The sequence below is a fragment of the Amyelois transitella genome, chromosome Z (genome assembly GCF_032362555.1).
Source record: "Amyelois transitella isolate CPQ chromosome Z, ilAmyTran1.1, whole genome shotgun sequence".
NCBI lineage: Eukaryota > Metazoa > Arthropoda > Insecta > Lepidoptera > Pyralidae > Amyelois > Amyelois transitella.
This window is the reverse complement of record NC_083535.1, coordinates 892,683-908,232: the sequence shown is the minus strand read 5'-3', so window position 1 is coordinate 908,232 and position 15,550 is coordinate 892,683. Positions and strand designations below refer to the sequence as shown.

Sequence of the window (15,550 nt, the reverse complement as noted above, 5' to 3'; positions counted from 1 at the left end):
TAGAAGGCAGTTAATTTGAATTTAAAAATGGAATATTATTAATTCAGCCGTTAGTTTCGAATCGCCGTTAGCGTTTGCACAACCGCGGATATCGGCGACCAATCCGATCACTTTTAAAATGGATTAAAACTCAATGCGGCGCCGTCGAAATCCGAGAAATACGGAATGAAGCCACCCGCAGTCCAGTCGGGAAGCAATTCGATTTGACGGATCTCACCTCCTACGTTTATATTGAAACTTAAATAAATATTTACTTTATCGAGTCTAATTTGGCATGCAACCGGCCACCATGCCACTGGTAGCCCTTTTAACTCTCCGCGTTAATTTGAATTTGGAATATCTTTTTGATTCGGGAATATTCGGATTCCACAATTTAAAAAAAAGTTACTTTTCTTTTTTTTATATCTGTGTTTTCGGAATAGCGCACAGTTAATTTGCTTTATTGATACTTTAAATGAACATTAAGTCCTTCGTAAAAATATGGACATAAAATATTAAATTTTACATATTCTAGTCTCATTTTTATGCGAAGTAGGACTATTATTTAAATACCTACCTAAAACAAATATAAATATGACTAAACTATTATCGACCAACAGAAACAAGTAAGTACTTATGATTTAAGTAAAAAAAAAATACAACATATGTCTGAACGACATCCGCGTAGGTGTAGGCGGTCGGCTCGGGTGTCCGCCATTACGTTTATGTTAGTAAGCACTTTTAGAGTAAATAAATAAAAGTTCGTTAAAATAAACTCTATTCTGTAGTAACACGCTGTCATCAAACCATGAAACGAGATGGTTAAGCTAGATTTGGTATCTTGTTGAAGATTACGTCTTTATTGTAATAAATTAAATGTATTTTTTCATACATACATAATCACGTCTTTATCACTTGCAGGTTAGACAATGCCAACAGTCTTGAGTCTGACAGGCCCCGTTCAGCTATTTGGCTTAATGATAGAATTGAGTTTCAAATAGGTTGCTAGTCCATGGCCTAAAAAAGAATCCCAAATTTGTAAGCGTCCTATCCCTTAGTCGCCTTTTACGACATCCATGGGAAAGAGATGGAGTGGTTTCTATTCTTTTTTGTATTGTTTTGGTGCCAGAAACCACACGGCACAATTATAAAAATTAACATAAATTAATACATAGGTACCTAGTATTTAAATTTATTAAAAATATTTTGTTGCACAAAAAAAAAGTCCAAAGGTCAATTAGGTGATGCCGTTTCGCATTCTCCAATTTATTTTAAGTTTCATTCCTAATTATCACCACTGAAATCCGTTCAGTAATTCGACTTACTTAGACTTTCAATTCGAATTCTCAATATTGAATACCATTCAGTATTACAATTAGGTGTTTCCCTGAAGACCGCCTGTGTCGCGTCACTACGGAAATAGGCGGAAAGGGTAAGACTTGTCTTGACTTGCCTGACACGGCGCATATGGAGCCGAGTGCTTGTGGCCCGTTTTAATTTCTTTTCTTCCAACACCCATTTGGTATAGTCAGATCGATAGACAGATTAAAAAAATATATCGGATAGTTTTGTTTATGATAACTTAATTGTTAAGCCGGATTTATATTACGAAAGTAGTGGCTTGAAATTAGTTTGATAAAACTAATTTGACCAGTAATTTCTCGTGTTAACGTTCAGCTTTACAATGCATGCATTACTTTTGTGAAACCGGAGTAGTTTCGTGCTATGCACATAGTTTTTGTAAAACAAATGTCATGCAACTAATTTCGTAATGTAAATCCGGCTTTATGCTTTATTAGTACCTACGCGTGGTGAACCTCAACCCGCTAAACGTCAAACTTTTTGAAATTGGAAAACAGAATTCTTTTAAAGGAAACTTCGTTTAAAAATTTGAATTTTAATTTTCGATTGTATTTTTGAATTGCATTCGCATTTAAATTTTTCGATTGAAAGAAAGACAATTCAGTGAAACGCAGCTAAGTGATATTTTTCGAACAGATTAAGATTGTGTGAACGTCTGTGCCCACAATCGTCGGAATAAGTACATCTGTAGTTTAGGTAGCGGAGGTCAGGCGGGAGTCGTTTAGTACTTACATACCTTACCCACTTGGAACAGGTAACCTAGAGACCTCTTTAGGTAAGATCCAATCGGAAAAATTCCAAAGGATGATGACAGTAACCTATTGAAAACATCTCCTTTTACAAATTGAAACGATTTGAGAAAAAATATTGACAGAAAAACTATATTTACTAAAGACTACATAAAAAGACTTGGAGAACCCCAATATGTGAATGCGACGTCAACGCCACGTATAGGATGATAAATAACAAATATATACGTGAATGCCGTGTGGTTCCCGGCACCAATACAAAAAAGAATAGGACCACTCCACGTCTCCGCGACTAAGGGATAGGCTTACTAACTTGGGATTTATTTTTAGGCGATGGGCTAGCAACCTGTCACTATTTGAATCTCAATTCTATCTTAAAGCCAAATAGCTGAACGTGGCCTATCAGTCTGTACAAGACTGTTGGCTCTGTCTACCCCGCAAGGGATATTGACGTGATTATATGTATGTATGTATATACGTGACAGATCACACAGATTGTGTTAGCCTATAAATGATAACATTAGAAACCTTATTTTATATTAAAAAATTTCAAGACAATGTAAGTATCAGAACAAGACAATAAATTTAACTCGGAACGTGAACACAAATTAGACAAGCGGGCGTGACAAATAGTTCCCCGGAAATAGCGTCACTGACACACGAACACAAGTCGATCTGTTCGCAGAGGTAAAAGCGGCTTCAAATTCCATTTTTCATGTTAAAGTAAAAATAGTGTGTTTGTCTATTTATAGACGACCAAGCTGTATGCGAGTGCGGCCGAGTGAATCTGTTTCTTGGGCAACAATTACTATTGTACTGACAAAAGAATCACTGTATAAATTGCACCAATAAGATAACACATGAGTAGGTAAGTAGAACATAAATATACATACATAAATAAATAAATATATACGTCACGAATTACACAGATTGAGTTAGCCTCGCAGTAAGTCCGAGACTTGTGTTACGAGACTTCAACGTTGCTATATTTTATAATGAATACTTATATAGTTAGATAAACATCTAAGACCAATTCTCATCATGCTCCGGCCGGGATTCGAACCCGGGAATTTCGGCGTCACAGACAAGCGTACTGCCGCTACACCAAAGAGGCCATCAACATATAATCATGTCTATATCCCTTGCGGGATAGACAGTTAACAGTCTTGAAAAGACTGAAAGGCCACGTTCAGCTGTTTGGCTTAAGAATTGACATAAACAAAAGTATAAATATAGGTAAATGGTACGAAGGCAGTTTTATCGCAAATGCAATAAAAAAATAGAATTTAGTAAAACTAATCTTAATAATAAAGATAAAGTGACTGAGTGACTGACATATCAATACATAGCCCAAACCGTTGTGTCTAGAGACATGAAATTTGGGGTGTAGGGTCTTCATAATATGGTCTAAGAGAGTATATCCCCAAATTCTCGCGGGAGTTAAAGTGATTTTTCTTGTTCACAAGTTTTTAATAAACAAAAATACTCTCTTTTTCGGCAGCGGATTCACTCGCTATAAGAGTATTTTAATACGTTCTCCGTTCTAAACACCACATGGATGAGAAAATTGTTATGATGTGAAAGAAGAACAAACAAACTTACACATTATGAATTTACTTTGAGTTTGTATTCCATAATACAACTTTGATTTTGGTATAGAATAGAATAAATTTACTTTCAAAATTGGATACAAGGTATCACTTATTGACATCACATCACTTAAATCCAATTATAACTATTACCACTTCCAAAGCGCATGTGTAGTAGAAGCGGCGGAACAAACTACACTACAGCATTTTCATCGGACGTACTACGTATTACGTTAGTTAAGTATTAAGTACGATTATCGGACAACGTATATATACTTAGATAATTCTATATTAGGTACTTATTACTAGGTTCACTCGTATTCTTTCCTACCTGACGTATACATGTCGTAACTAACCGACATTTTAAATATATAGAGCAGTGCCCAGCCTTCACAAACAAGGCTTGGGTTAACAAGCCAAACCAATTAATAAACAAAAAATGCGGTCTAATTGTTAGCACAGGCGTATAACTCCGCCGGACAAATATTTGGTGATAAATTCGAAATACGAGTTCAGTGAGCTGAACGGTGTTGCCTTTATAAAAAAAATGGTAGGAGTTGGTATAATCGATTTGAGATGTGTTTGTTGTAGGGTGGGTTTGAGGTATTTAAAGAACAATTAGTCGGCGGCTTGCCGGCCCTAAGGGCAAATATTTGCCGATTCCCGCCAACCCTAGTTGAAGCCGCCTTGTGCGTAGGGAACCGTGATGTTTGCCAACTCACCCTTATGTACCCAGCCGTAAGTAAATTTCTCCATCGTTATATATGTACGTATATTATATAGTAATAGTACGTAGCTATGTTACGGAGATACCCGATCGATTTTACGTTTTGTTGATATGAAAGTTATTGCACTGTAGAGAGAGGTTATAGATACTTTCTTTTTGATAAATTATCATTGAAGAAAAAAAGTTAAATAGTCTTGTACAGTACAGATGTTTGCTTAACCAAATCAAAACATTGTCAACGAGTTAATCTATCTAATGTAAAACATCGTGGAAACGTTAGCCGCCATATTTAATCCAGGCTTATCTTCATGTCACAATATAGTTTGTGGGACGAATAAAAACGAATGGGATGATTAACTTAAACAGTCGCTTCAGATAGCTGCTTGCGAATTGTAGAAGTTAATAAAGGGATATAAGCTTAATAAACTGTTATGAATGTGGAGATGAAGCGAATGAAGTATGCAGATATCGTGGCAATTGGAAGTTAAGCATGATGACTTATTGTAATTATTCACAATTTTGTAAAAATTCAAAATTGTGCTAAATTAATTAGTAGGGTACGGGTACCAGTAGTCAGCCTTTTAGCGAAAAGTGTAAATTTAAATATGTATAGAAAATTATTGAAAATAGTAATAAAAAACCTTTTGTACTTATATACTTAATCATTTATTAAACTTTGATAAGCAATTAACAAATAACTTAATTTTGCTTAATAAGTATGGAAAATAAAATATTTATCAAAATAAGGCACTTTTCCCCAGTACTCAGCCGGCACAAGCCAGCACTCGGCCATGTAGCTACCAGTACTCAGCCTCTCCTGAGATCGATTGTTTTAAGCTTAATTATGTAGGAACTTAATCAAATTAATTAAATAATAAGACCTTAGTAGGTACTCTAATATCACAAGAAACATTATCAACTTATTCATCATTAAAATCACTATTTAAAAAATTCTGAAGTTCTTCTTCATTTCTAAAGGTTTCTCTACGATTAACCATTTTTTTCAGAACTATATTTTCTTTATTAGTTTCTTTCACAGAAGTTCCAGGTGTTATGTCTATATCACTGAGGATTTTAATCTTATTTGGTTTAGCTTTCTCTGGATCACATTTAGTCTGCTCTGCTTCTTCTCCTTTTCTTTCTTTCATATCATTTAATTTTCTTTTTTTAATACTTTTCATTATGAATTCTGGATCAGAGTCATCAATTTTCTTTTTTGTATTAAGTTCTTTTACTTTACGTTTGATAGAATTCACAGCTTTATTTTTCTTGGTTTCATTTTTCTGCTTTTGCTTTTCTTCTTTATTTTTCTTTCTCTGTAACTTTCTTTCTTCAATGGCATGTTTCTTTTTTTGTTTCTCATCCTCTTTCATAATTTCAAATTGCCTCCATTCTTCAGACGATATTGCTCCAATTCTGTTCATTACTCTAGGAGATGCGGTTTTCTTTATAGGTGATGGAATAATAAGATGCTTTCGAACAAAAGGTGATACTTTCGGTGATCGAATGAGTATCACAGAATCAGTCTTAGGTTTTTGGTAATACGTCGGTTCACTTCTTGACATCGGAGAGTTGTCTCCAATGGGTACTAATATTGTATTATCTTTGACCTCAAATGTGCTTACATGAATAGCATCGTCCAGTAAATTATTGTTGATAAAAGTAAGATCGCCAAGTGTCATATTATTTAAACTATTAGTATCTAGTACTTCGGACGGTGATGTACTTATTCTACGTTTATCTACTTCTTTATTATATATCCTAGTTATATCACTTTTTATTTCAGTCTTTTTTTTGTTTTTATTTTCTTCTTCAGTGTTTATAACGTGTAATTCTTCTTTGGCTCCATTTATTTCAGTTTCATTGATAATAGGTCTGGCATTCGTTACTGTCAATCCAGGTTCTGTTCTTTCCTCAAATATTACGCTTTGTTCATTATCTCCAACTGTTCTCTCTGTAGTATTACTACTTACTGAATTATTTAATGCTTCAACCTGTTTCGCATTTTCAACGATTTCGAGTACAATATTCACATCAACTCCTCTTGCAGTCAAATCATTTCCCAAATGCTTTATAATTTTTGATGCTATGTCGAAATCTCTTTTTTTGAACTGCCTTGGTGAAGTTGTCTTTCTGGCAGGTGCATGAATTTTCTCTAAAATATTTTGCACGCATTTTGAGTAGTCGACTGCATTTGGATCGAATGGAAAAAGGCCACACTTACGGAATCCATTTTTGATGGCTTGATTCAGAGATTCTTTGCTTAATACTTTTTCCAATAATGGACAGAATGAAGATTTTGTCAACACAGTGTTAGCGTTTTGTGGCTGTGAACACCACTCATGAACCGTTTTTGCCCATTCAGATTTCAGTGGTTTAAAAACGCTAACATCTGCTGGTTGCATCATATGTGTTGTATTAGGTGGTAGTGCGTACAAAATGATGTTATTTTCATGACAGTATTTACTCAGCTTCATTGTCATGTGAGTTTTGTGACCGTCGACAAAAACCAGCACTGGTTTTTTCATTTTGTTTTCATCTATCCACTTGGATAGACATTTAGAAATATAATCGAAGAAAATGTCTGCCTTCATCCAACCAGTGTCAGATTTGCCGAGAAACCAACCATCAGGCATACTATTTATAACATCTTTGGGGGGTCTGATGTACGGAAAAACTACACAGGGAGGTAAAATATCGCCCATAGCGGAAAAAAAAGCTAAAACCGTGACTGCTTCCTTTTCTTTGCCCTTTACTATTTGGTATACATTTTTATATCCTCTGGGCGCTATCACTTTTCCAGTTTTTGGGCATAGCATGAAGCTTGTTTCGTCACCGTTTAAAATTCTTTTTGAGTCCTCTAACACGTCGAGTGCTTGATTTTCCCTTAGATAATCTGTGAGTTTCTCAAACCACTTTCTTATACTCTCTTCAGTTATTACTGCCCTTCCCTTTGAAATAGCTTCAGGTGTTCTCATTGAAAACATATTGTTACGTCTGAAAAAAGAATTCATCCACTTCTTGCCTGGTCTTCCATTTACAAACGGGTTAGGCCTGCCGTCTTCTATCATCATATCCTGGACAGTATTAAGTAGGTTGTCAGGTTTCATTCCGAAACCACAAGTTGCAATCTCTTTCAACCACGTTGCAATTTCTGCTTCTTCTAATTTGTTAAGGACGGAGTCTGGACCCATTTTTCTAGGCCCTTCAGGAACTCGTAGATGAAGTCTATCTTGAATTGTGCCTCGAGGAACCCCATAGTTTCTACTAGCTTCTCTAATAGACATGCCATTTCTAATAGCTTCTAAAGCTTGAGTAAGTTTCTCTTCGGGGTATTGTAATATGGGTCTCGAAAGAGACATATGGAACTGTAAAAAATAAACAATACCAACAAATTAATGAAATACTTAGTATTTAAGGGCTTATTAAATAAACCAATAAATTAAGCAGCGTGAGTTACGGATGGCTGAACACTGGATTCACCATTCCCAGTACTCGGCCGTGGTTTAAACAAAACTAGTTAGGCGGCCGACTACTGGATTTTTGATGAAATGTTGTATGGCATGTTAATACTAAATAAAAATATGAATTTCAGATTTTAAAATGATACCAATAAGACTTTAATTTAAAAATATGCGTAAATTCCAGTACTCAGCCGGGGGTGGCTGAATACTGGATAAGGTAAAAGAAACGCATACCCAGTAGTCAGCCACCTCATTATTTAAATAACTATAAAGAAACTGTTATATTACTTATTTGATTTTGACGTGAAAAATGTACATCGAGTATATTTTAATAAGACATGATATAAAAGTTAATAAGAAATCACAATAACTCACCTTCTTCACGGACACCTCCCACTAAGAAAATTTTAGCGCGCACGCCGCCTCTTCACTCGCCAAGTGACAACGTTGAAATGGAACCCGAATACTATTTCTTGCAACCGCGTGGCGTCATTCTGATCTTCCGAACTGACCAATAAGAAGCCAAAGCCTTTTTCAAAAGTGACCTGATTGGATTATTTGCAATAGAACGCTATTCTTATAGGATATTAGCCGGAAAAGGCTGACCACTGGTGCGGGGCTGACTACTGGTGGCCGTACCCTACCTACTAATGAAATTACATCAATATGTCATCCAGGTAAACGATGAATTCGAGTCTCGTTACCGCTTTTTCCATCAATCTAATTGGTGGAAACGGCCACCGCTGCGCCGCCGCCGGCGGTCTTGCCACTCTAACGAAAATACCGAATGTAATTAAATTGTGGATAACTTGCTCTTTATAGGCGGCTGCGTGCAACTGTTTGTTTTTTTTTTATTTTGTTACCGGCCAGTTTTTACGCAATCTGGAAGTCGTAAATCGAATGCACCGAATTATGTCGTTCGCTAATGCTAGTGGAGACGTTGCGTTTTCTAGGTTCCTGTTCGATTTTCAAATGGGGTAATTGCAAAAAAAAAATATTGAACTACTCGTATGTACTTACCTCCTCGGCTTATTTGGCGCAGGAGTGGGTGAGAGTGAGTGAGTCAATAGGATTGATCATTTAAGTATCATTATAATGAAAAAATCTTTTTTGATTAGCTTAAATCTTTGATATTTATGTTAACATCTATACTAATATTATAAAGCTGAAGAGTTTGTTTGTTTGAATGCGCTAATCTCAGGAACTGCTGGTTCTGGTTGGTGGAAATTATTTTTGCGTTGAATAGACCTTTTATTGAGGAAGGCTTTAGGCTATATACTCGTAACATCACGCTGCAACTATAAGGAGCAAAGAAATACTGGAAAATGTGAAAAAAAAACGGGTAAAATTATTCATCCATGAGGGCTTCAATGATGCCCAAAATAACTATTCCACACGGACGAAGTCGCGGGCACAGCTAGTGTTGAATGAAAAGTATATTCACATAGGTAATATTATAAAGCAAATTCCACTATTTTATCTGTCTGTTGATATGCGCTAATCTCTAAAAGTTGTGAAAGGATTTTGTTCCTGTTTTAATTGTTGGACTAAGGGATAGGCTTATATACTTGGTATTCTTCTTTTAGGCGATGGACTAGAGACCTGTCACTATACGAATCTCAATTCTATCATTAAGTCTTACAGCTGAACGTGGCCTGTCAGTCTTTTAAGACTGCTGGCTCTGTCTACCCCGCAAGGGGTATAGACGTGATTATATGAATGAACTTCTACACCATCCAGCTGAACTTTGTTGAGTCTTATGACTACTGACTCTGTCTTCTCCGCAAGGGATAAAGACGTAATAATAATAAAAAATATCTCTCATAAGTATCGCCTTATCTCCCACGGTGGCGGATTTTCGGGCATACGTCAGTTAGCTATAAAAATATTACGATGTAAACTATGGCAGCTTCTCAAAAACAAACTTGTTTGTGTTTACTTGTGTGGTACCGCATATTAGTGGGGTATGAGTGAGGAATAGGTTAGAGGTCCTGGGTACGATCTGAGGATAGTTTGACATTATGGATTCCTGAGAAAACTCATAGATTGTAAACCATAGATTGTGTATATGAAAAATCAATCATCTTCCGATCTTTACTTGGACTTCTGCAGAAGCTATTCGTCAATAAGAATAGGGTAGTAGTACCTACCATTAGATTGTCGGTGGTCGAATTGGTAAGATGCCCGGTTAAAATGCGTTTGGCGCAAAAAGGCACAGAATTAGAATTCGAATACCACCTCGGCCATGCACCAATGACTCTTTTTGAAGTTATGTACTTTTACATTAGTTTGAATACTAACCGATACTCTTACGCACTTCTTCCAAAAATTTACTTGTCCATTCTGAAAACACCCTATGTCACTTGTCTTTGTAAAACTAAATAGGTACGAAAATCATCTACTTACCTACCACAGTCTATTAATTCGTTGCTAAATACTGTGTGAACACATCACAATATAATTATCTGTTAAATTTTGAAAATAGAACATGTGACGTCGACAGGTATTGGTTTAAATTGTTTGCTGGAGCAAAAAATCGAAATGCGCAACAATTTTCAATTTGGAATGATCCGCCCGCATGGAGACGGCCGTACCTATTTTGTGGGGTGCACGATGTCACGGGCGTGGGGTAGTTAAGGGGCGCCGAGTATTTACTCTTTCAGCTTAAATAGAAATTTTTGTACTTGTCGTTAAATCATTACCTTTAAATAGAAGATTTCGTTCTTCTTCTTCGTTGCTGAGTGATTTACTGATGAAAGTATAGCTAAAACTGTTGAGTATACCTAGATGAAAGACATATATACCTAATTCTTATAGAAAATAGGTAAAATAATATTTTTCGTTAGATAGCTTCCCAGTTTTCTTATGTTGCCAGTACATTTGAAGGAAGGAGACATTAACTTATCCACTCGGCTAAAATGCCTGCAATACTTATTGGATCTTTATATTATAACACAATCACATCAGCCTAAATGTGTAGGTTTCCTCAAGATGTTTACCTCGCTGTAAGAAAATTACGGTTATTTGTCCTTTCCACGAGAACCCCGTCACATTCTTTCTTAGTGCACGACTAGATCACATCAAAGAATCTACAAGCCTTTAAAATCAATTGTCAGTTAGGCAGTGTCCCCTTTAAAAATATTATAGATTTTGACCTGAAAAAAAAAATATTATTATTAATTTGGAAAGATATCTCAACTCAGAGAGCACACGGGCTCCAAATATGGTAGCGCCGTCATCACCCGCATTCTAGATCTGCGCAGTCGGCGGGCGAGGGCGGATAATCCGGCTCGCGCGCCGTCGCTTCTGCCCGCGGCCGCCATCACAATGCACTCCCATTAATCCGCAAAAACTAACAATATCACCATTACAATAAAAACCACCAACTATTTCGATCTGTGTACCCTCAAGGATAATCAAAAAAAGACTTACTTTTTTAATGCCCAATTGTCTGAAAAAACGAAACATCAAATCCATCCAATTTAATGCAATTTGTTAACAATTGAACGGCCTATTTTTATCTATTGTTGGTGCAAATATTCAGGTATAATAATGCTACCGAAGCTGTTTTTTGAGTTGTGTGAACACCCACGGACAGACGTCAGAATGTGGCGTCTTTTTTATTTTATCTTATTTGTTGGTAGTAACTTTTTCATTATGCCATCATATAAAGCTACGAAAGCTTGTTATGAAAAACAACCTAATTCAGAATGGCTGATTCCATTAAAATTTCTAGTCAACAACTATTTTATCAATTAGTGAAATGTTTTATTATAAAAAATGTTTTGTTTTTTCTTTTACTTTACTTTCCGTTATAAATTGTATTTGTTACAAATTTTGTAATACTACAATATTGTTATAACAGTAAAGTAATTTTGAAATAAGCTCAATCTGTGTGATTTATTTAATGATTATCTAGTAATTTTTTATCGCTCTATTCATCAATAATCTCTAAGGATGGCGAGCGGACGTCCGAGGTAATAAAATAACGCCAGCGTGTCTGTCGGAGAGCTCGCAAAAAATTTGGAAAAAATCACAACTGTCATGTCGTATTGACACCATTCATGCCGCCGAGGACCCCCGCTTTTTTTTGTTACAAACCTCATCACTTTTAAACGAAAATTTACTCTAAAATCGAAACAAGAAAGTCGACTTTTCGCATCTCTATTTATTTCTACTAACAATTTCACTTTCAAAGTAAAACAAGCTTTAATCCAAAGCAGTAAAGTTCAGTTCGATTTTTGCATGGTATAGTCGAAGAGCCAAGGAGGTTTTTTTTTTCTCAGCACCATTTCTTAATGAATTCCCCTGGCAGCCATTCATGTCATTTCTTGAGTAAACAACGACCTTCGTCAAAAGTTATTTAATTTCGGGCAGCTTTCGCCGTTACGACGGAAATAAAGGATTTAATTAGTGCTAATGTTATGTTTTTATATAACTAGTCTGTAATGTTTTTATAGAGGTGTTTTAGCTAAGGTAATATTTTTCATTGATAATTTTAATGAAAAGTGGTATAGTGTTACCATAATTGTGTTGTTGCTAAACCGCCGAGCTTGCATGAAGAGAATTATGCATGTGGATGAAGCGAAGGAAGTATGCAGAGATCGTGGCGAGTGGAAAGATGTAGTCTCTGCCTACCGCTCCGGGAAAAAGGCGTTAATTTTATGCATGTATGTATGTAACACCCACTTGTCTCATTATGCATTTTTCCAAATAAACATTTCTCATTGTAATAAAAATTATAACAGATATTTTGTTCGTGATCTCTGGCTGGACAAAAAAAACTTTATTCGATGCGACCTATCTTTGCTGTTTTTTCGTGGTCCCAATATTTAGTTCCAAAGATCTTCAGACAAATTCAGTAGAATAAAAACTAAGTCACAATACAACCTCGGGACTGCTAAAAATACGATTGTTTAAAAAGGGCAGTGTACCCCGCAAATTGAAACGTTTCCGCACGCATGACTGTCTGCCGGCCGATTGGGCGCACAAAGAGGGGATTACCGCAGGTTTGTCTACCATTGTGCTGCATACAATTGATCACACTGCACGCGTCCGCCGCCGCCGGTTATCACAACGCAACACCCCTTCATTCCATTCCCAACGGAATTTCAATTCGGATCAGCATATTTTACGTTTTGTTAACCGAAACGCTATCTGATACCCGTTATTCACTTTGAACTTTTGCATACTGTTGATATAACCTCATTAATTATTCAATCCGTTCTTAGAAAATTAATTCGCCAAGTTTGAAGGATATCGCTCCGTCAATATTGTTTTTGGTTGGGCGGATGGCGCGTTTGGCAAAATAATATCGTAAATAATAATATAATGGCGGGCGGAAACTGGAGATCGATTACTTCAGGTCCTCGTCAATCTGTCAGTGGGCCGTGATCAAACGTCCCCGCCGCAGATATACTATTAAATAGATTAGGCATCTTCAAATTCGTTCATAACCAAGAGAAACACTTCATGTGACATATTGATCTCAAGGATTTTGTATTCTTTTTTTTTTAATTTTCTTGGAACATTGAAATATCCGGTAGTAAGTTTGTACTAATAAACATCTTTATAAGATGGTAAGTATTATTACAACTTAATAATAAATGTAAATTGTAAATATAGAAAAATAAACTTATCCATAAACTCCAGTTATTATTAAAAAGAAATCTATAATGTGTTTTTAATATTCGACTGATTTATCCATGTTTTGTCAAAAATTTAATAAAAAATATATTCTGCAACATGCGTCGTATTATAATATAAAATTTTATACAATATATTATTTGACGTGTCTACCCGGTAACATGTCTATGTCACTGTGATCCCGGTCTCCTGAATCCACGGCAGCTTCCTATGACGATGACATGTGACTCAATCGGAAATATATATCACACGTTCAAAGAGACTTACTGCGAAAAGGTACATTCGTTTTTTGAATTTAATTTTGCCATATGAAAAGGTAATTTTTTAATTTTTTTTTTTTTTTTCTAACAAATCATTAGGTCGACAGTACCCGAAACCGATGAGCTTGGATGAAGAGAGTTATGAATGTGGATGAAGCGAAAGAAATATGCAGTCCATTTGGAGAGGAGCCTTTGACCATGATTGGGAGTCAGGTTTTTACTCAATCTGACTTCCACAACCTTGCAGGAAAACCTGACTCGTATTGGATCGGTCATGGTTACACATCCAGTTGCCTGAATGTGCAGATTTCCTAACGATGTTTTCCCTCATCGTAAGAGCATTGGTTAGTATTGAAACTAATGTACACATAACTTTATAATAGTCATTAGTACATGGCCGAGGTGGGATTTGAATCTGTGCCTTTCTCCGCATCACGCCTTTTAACCGGGCACCTTACCGAGTAGCCTACCTTAGAGAGACTATCGACGCTCTAATTTTTTTTTTTTTACTGGACAAATTACATAGATTAGAGTTAGCATCGAAGTAAGTTCGAGATACTAACAACGATATTTTAAAATAAATACTTATTTAGATAAACATCCAAGACCCAGGCCAATCAGAGAAAGTTCGTTCCTCATCATGCCCTTTACCGGGATTCAAACCCGGGACCTCCGGTGTCACAGACAAGCGTAGGTACTACCGCTGCGCCACAGAGGCCGTCATTGTATTTACGTACTTACATTCGGTCTAATTGCTAAATGGTCTTAAGGTGACGTGAGTTACGAAGGTCAAACGGGAGTCGCTTCGTTTAAAAACTTGGAAAAGAAACTTATCGTTTAAAATCCAGGATCCTGTTCTTGATGGACGCCGGTCTCCCCTCCACCGGGACTATCCAGGAGTAAAATGACAGAAGCTTCATAATTTATTGAGCTATCAAGGATGTGATGATACCCTGACACCCATCATTTCTTCCATGAACTTTTAAACATCAAAGGTATTAGACGATTAAGACTAAAAAAAGTCTTCGCGCTCCGTCATGCGCCGGCGTCGCCGCGGCCAATTTGACGTGACACTTGCGTTTCTAAGGACCATTAGAGCCGCTACGTCTCAATAGAGTTTGTACTTAATCGACTATTATGTTATTTTTTCAATATTGACTTGAAAACGTATTATATTTTATATCTGCTGCTCATTAAATTTGAAGTTTGTACCGTTAATTGTAATGTACCTACTTATACACAGCACGTCTTAATTCGGTAAGGTTTAGGCAGAGGTCAAGACATCCATGCCACAATTAGCTAGGTGGGTAAAAATTAGGCTTATTTCTTCTTGGCTTTAGTCCAGGTCCTGACCTCTCTGAAGAAACCCGGTGTATGCATTTGACCACGGATTACGTGAGGTTTTTACACGAGGCGGCTCCCGTCTGACTTTCGCAACCTTTGCAAGAAAACTTAACCCGTTTTGGATCGATCATGGTAACACATCCAGTTGCTTGAATGTGCAGGTTTACCCACGATGTCTTCCCTCACCGTACAAGCATTGTTGAAGTGAAAGAAGTATGTAGAGATTGTGGCAAGTGGATATATGTAGTCTCTGCCCGACTCTCTATAAAAAAGGCGTGATTTTATGTATTTATGTATGTAGATGATTGAGGGACTATGTACTCTATGGTAAGAGCAATAGACAGAGTCCAGAATAGGCATAGACAACATGCAGTTATCCCAAGTTTAACAGCTGCAACTTGAATTTATCCTCCTCGCCTAATTTGGTTCG

At 36.4% G+C, this 15,550-nt stretch overlaps 1 protein-coding gene across 1 annotated transcript; it reads right to left on the bottom strand.

Annotated features, from left to right (window-relative positions):
* Nucleotides 1–4,965: 4,965 nt before the first annotated feature.
* LOC132903984 (uncharacterized) lies at nt 4,966–8,507 on the bottom strand. The gene is made up of 2 exons (XM_060953809.1): nt 8,246–8,507; nt 4,966–7,774 (listed from the first exon to the last, which is right to left on the bottom strand). The coding sequence occupies exon 2, from the start codon at nt 7,766–7,768 to the stop codon at nt 5,327–5,329; it is 2,442 nt and encodes an 813-aa protein (XP_060809792.1). The 5' UTR covers nt 7,769–7,774; nt 8,246–8,507; the 3' UTR covers nt 4,966–5,326.
* Between the last annotated feature and the right edge of the window lie 7,043 nt (nt 8,508–15,550).

What these genes read in the sequence shown, in the direction of transcription:
- LOC132903984 (XM_060953809.1), bottom strand. Translation starts at nt 7,768, where the DNA reads ATGTCTCTTTCGAGACCCATATTACAATACCCCGAAGAGAAACTTACT.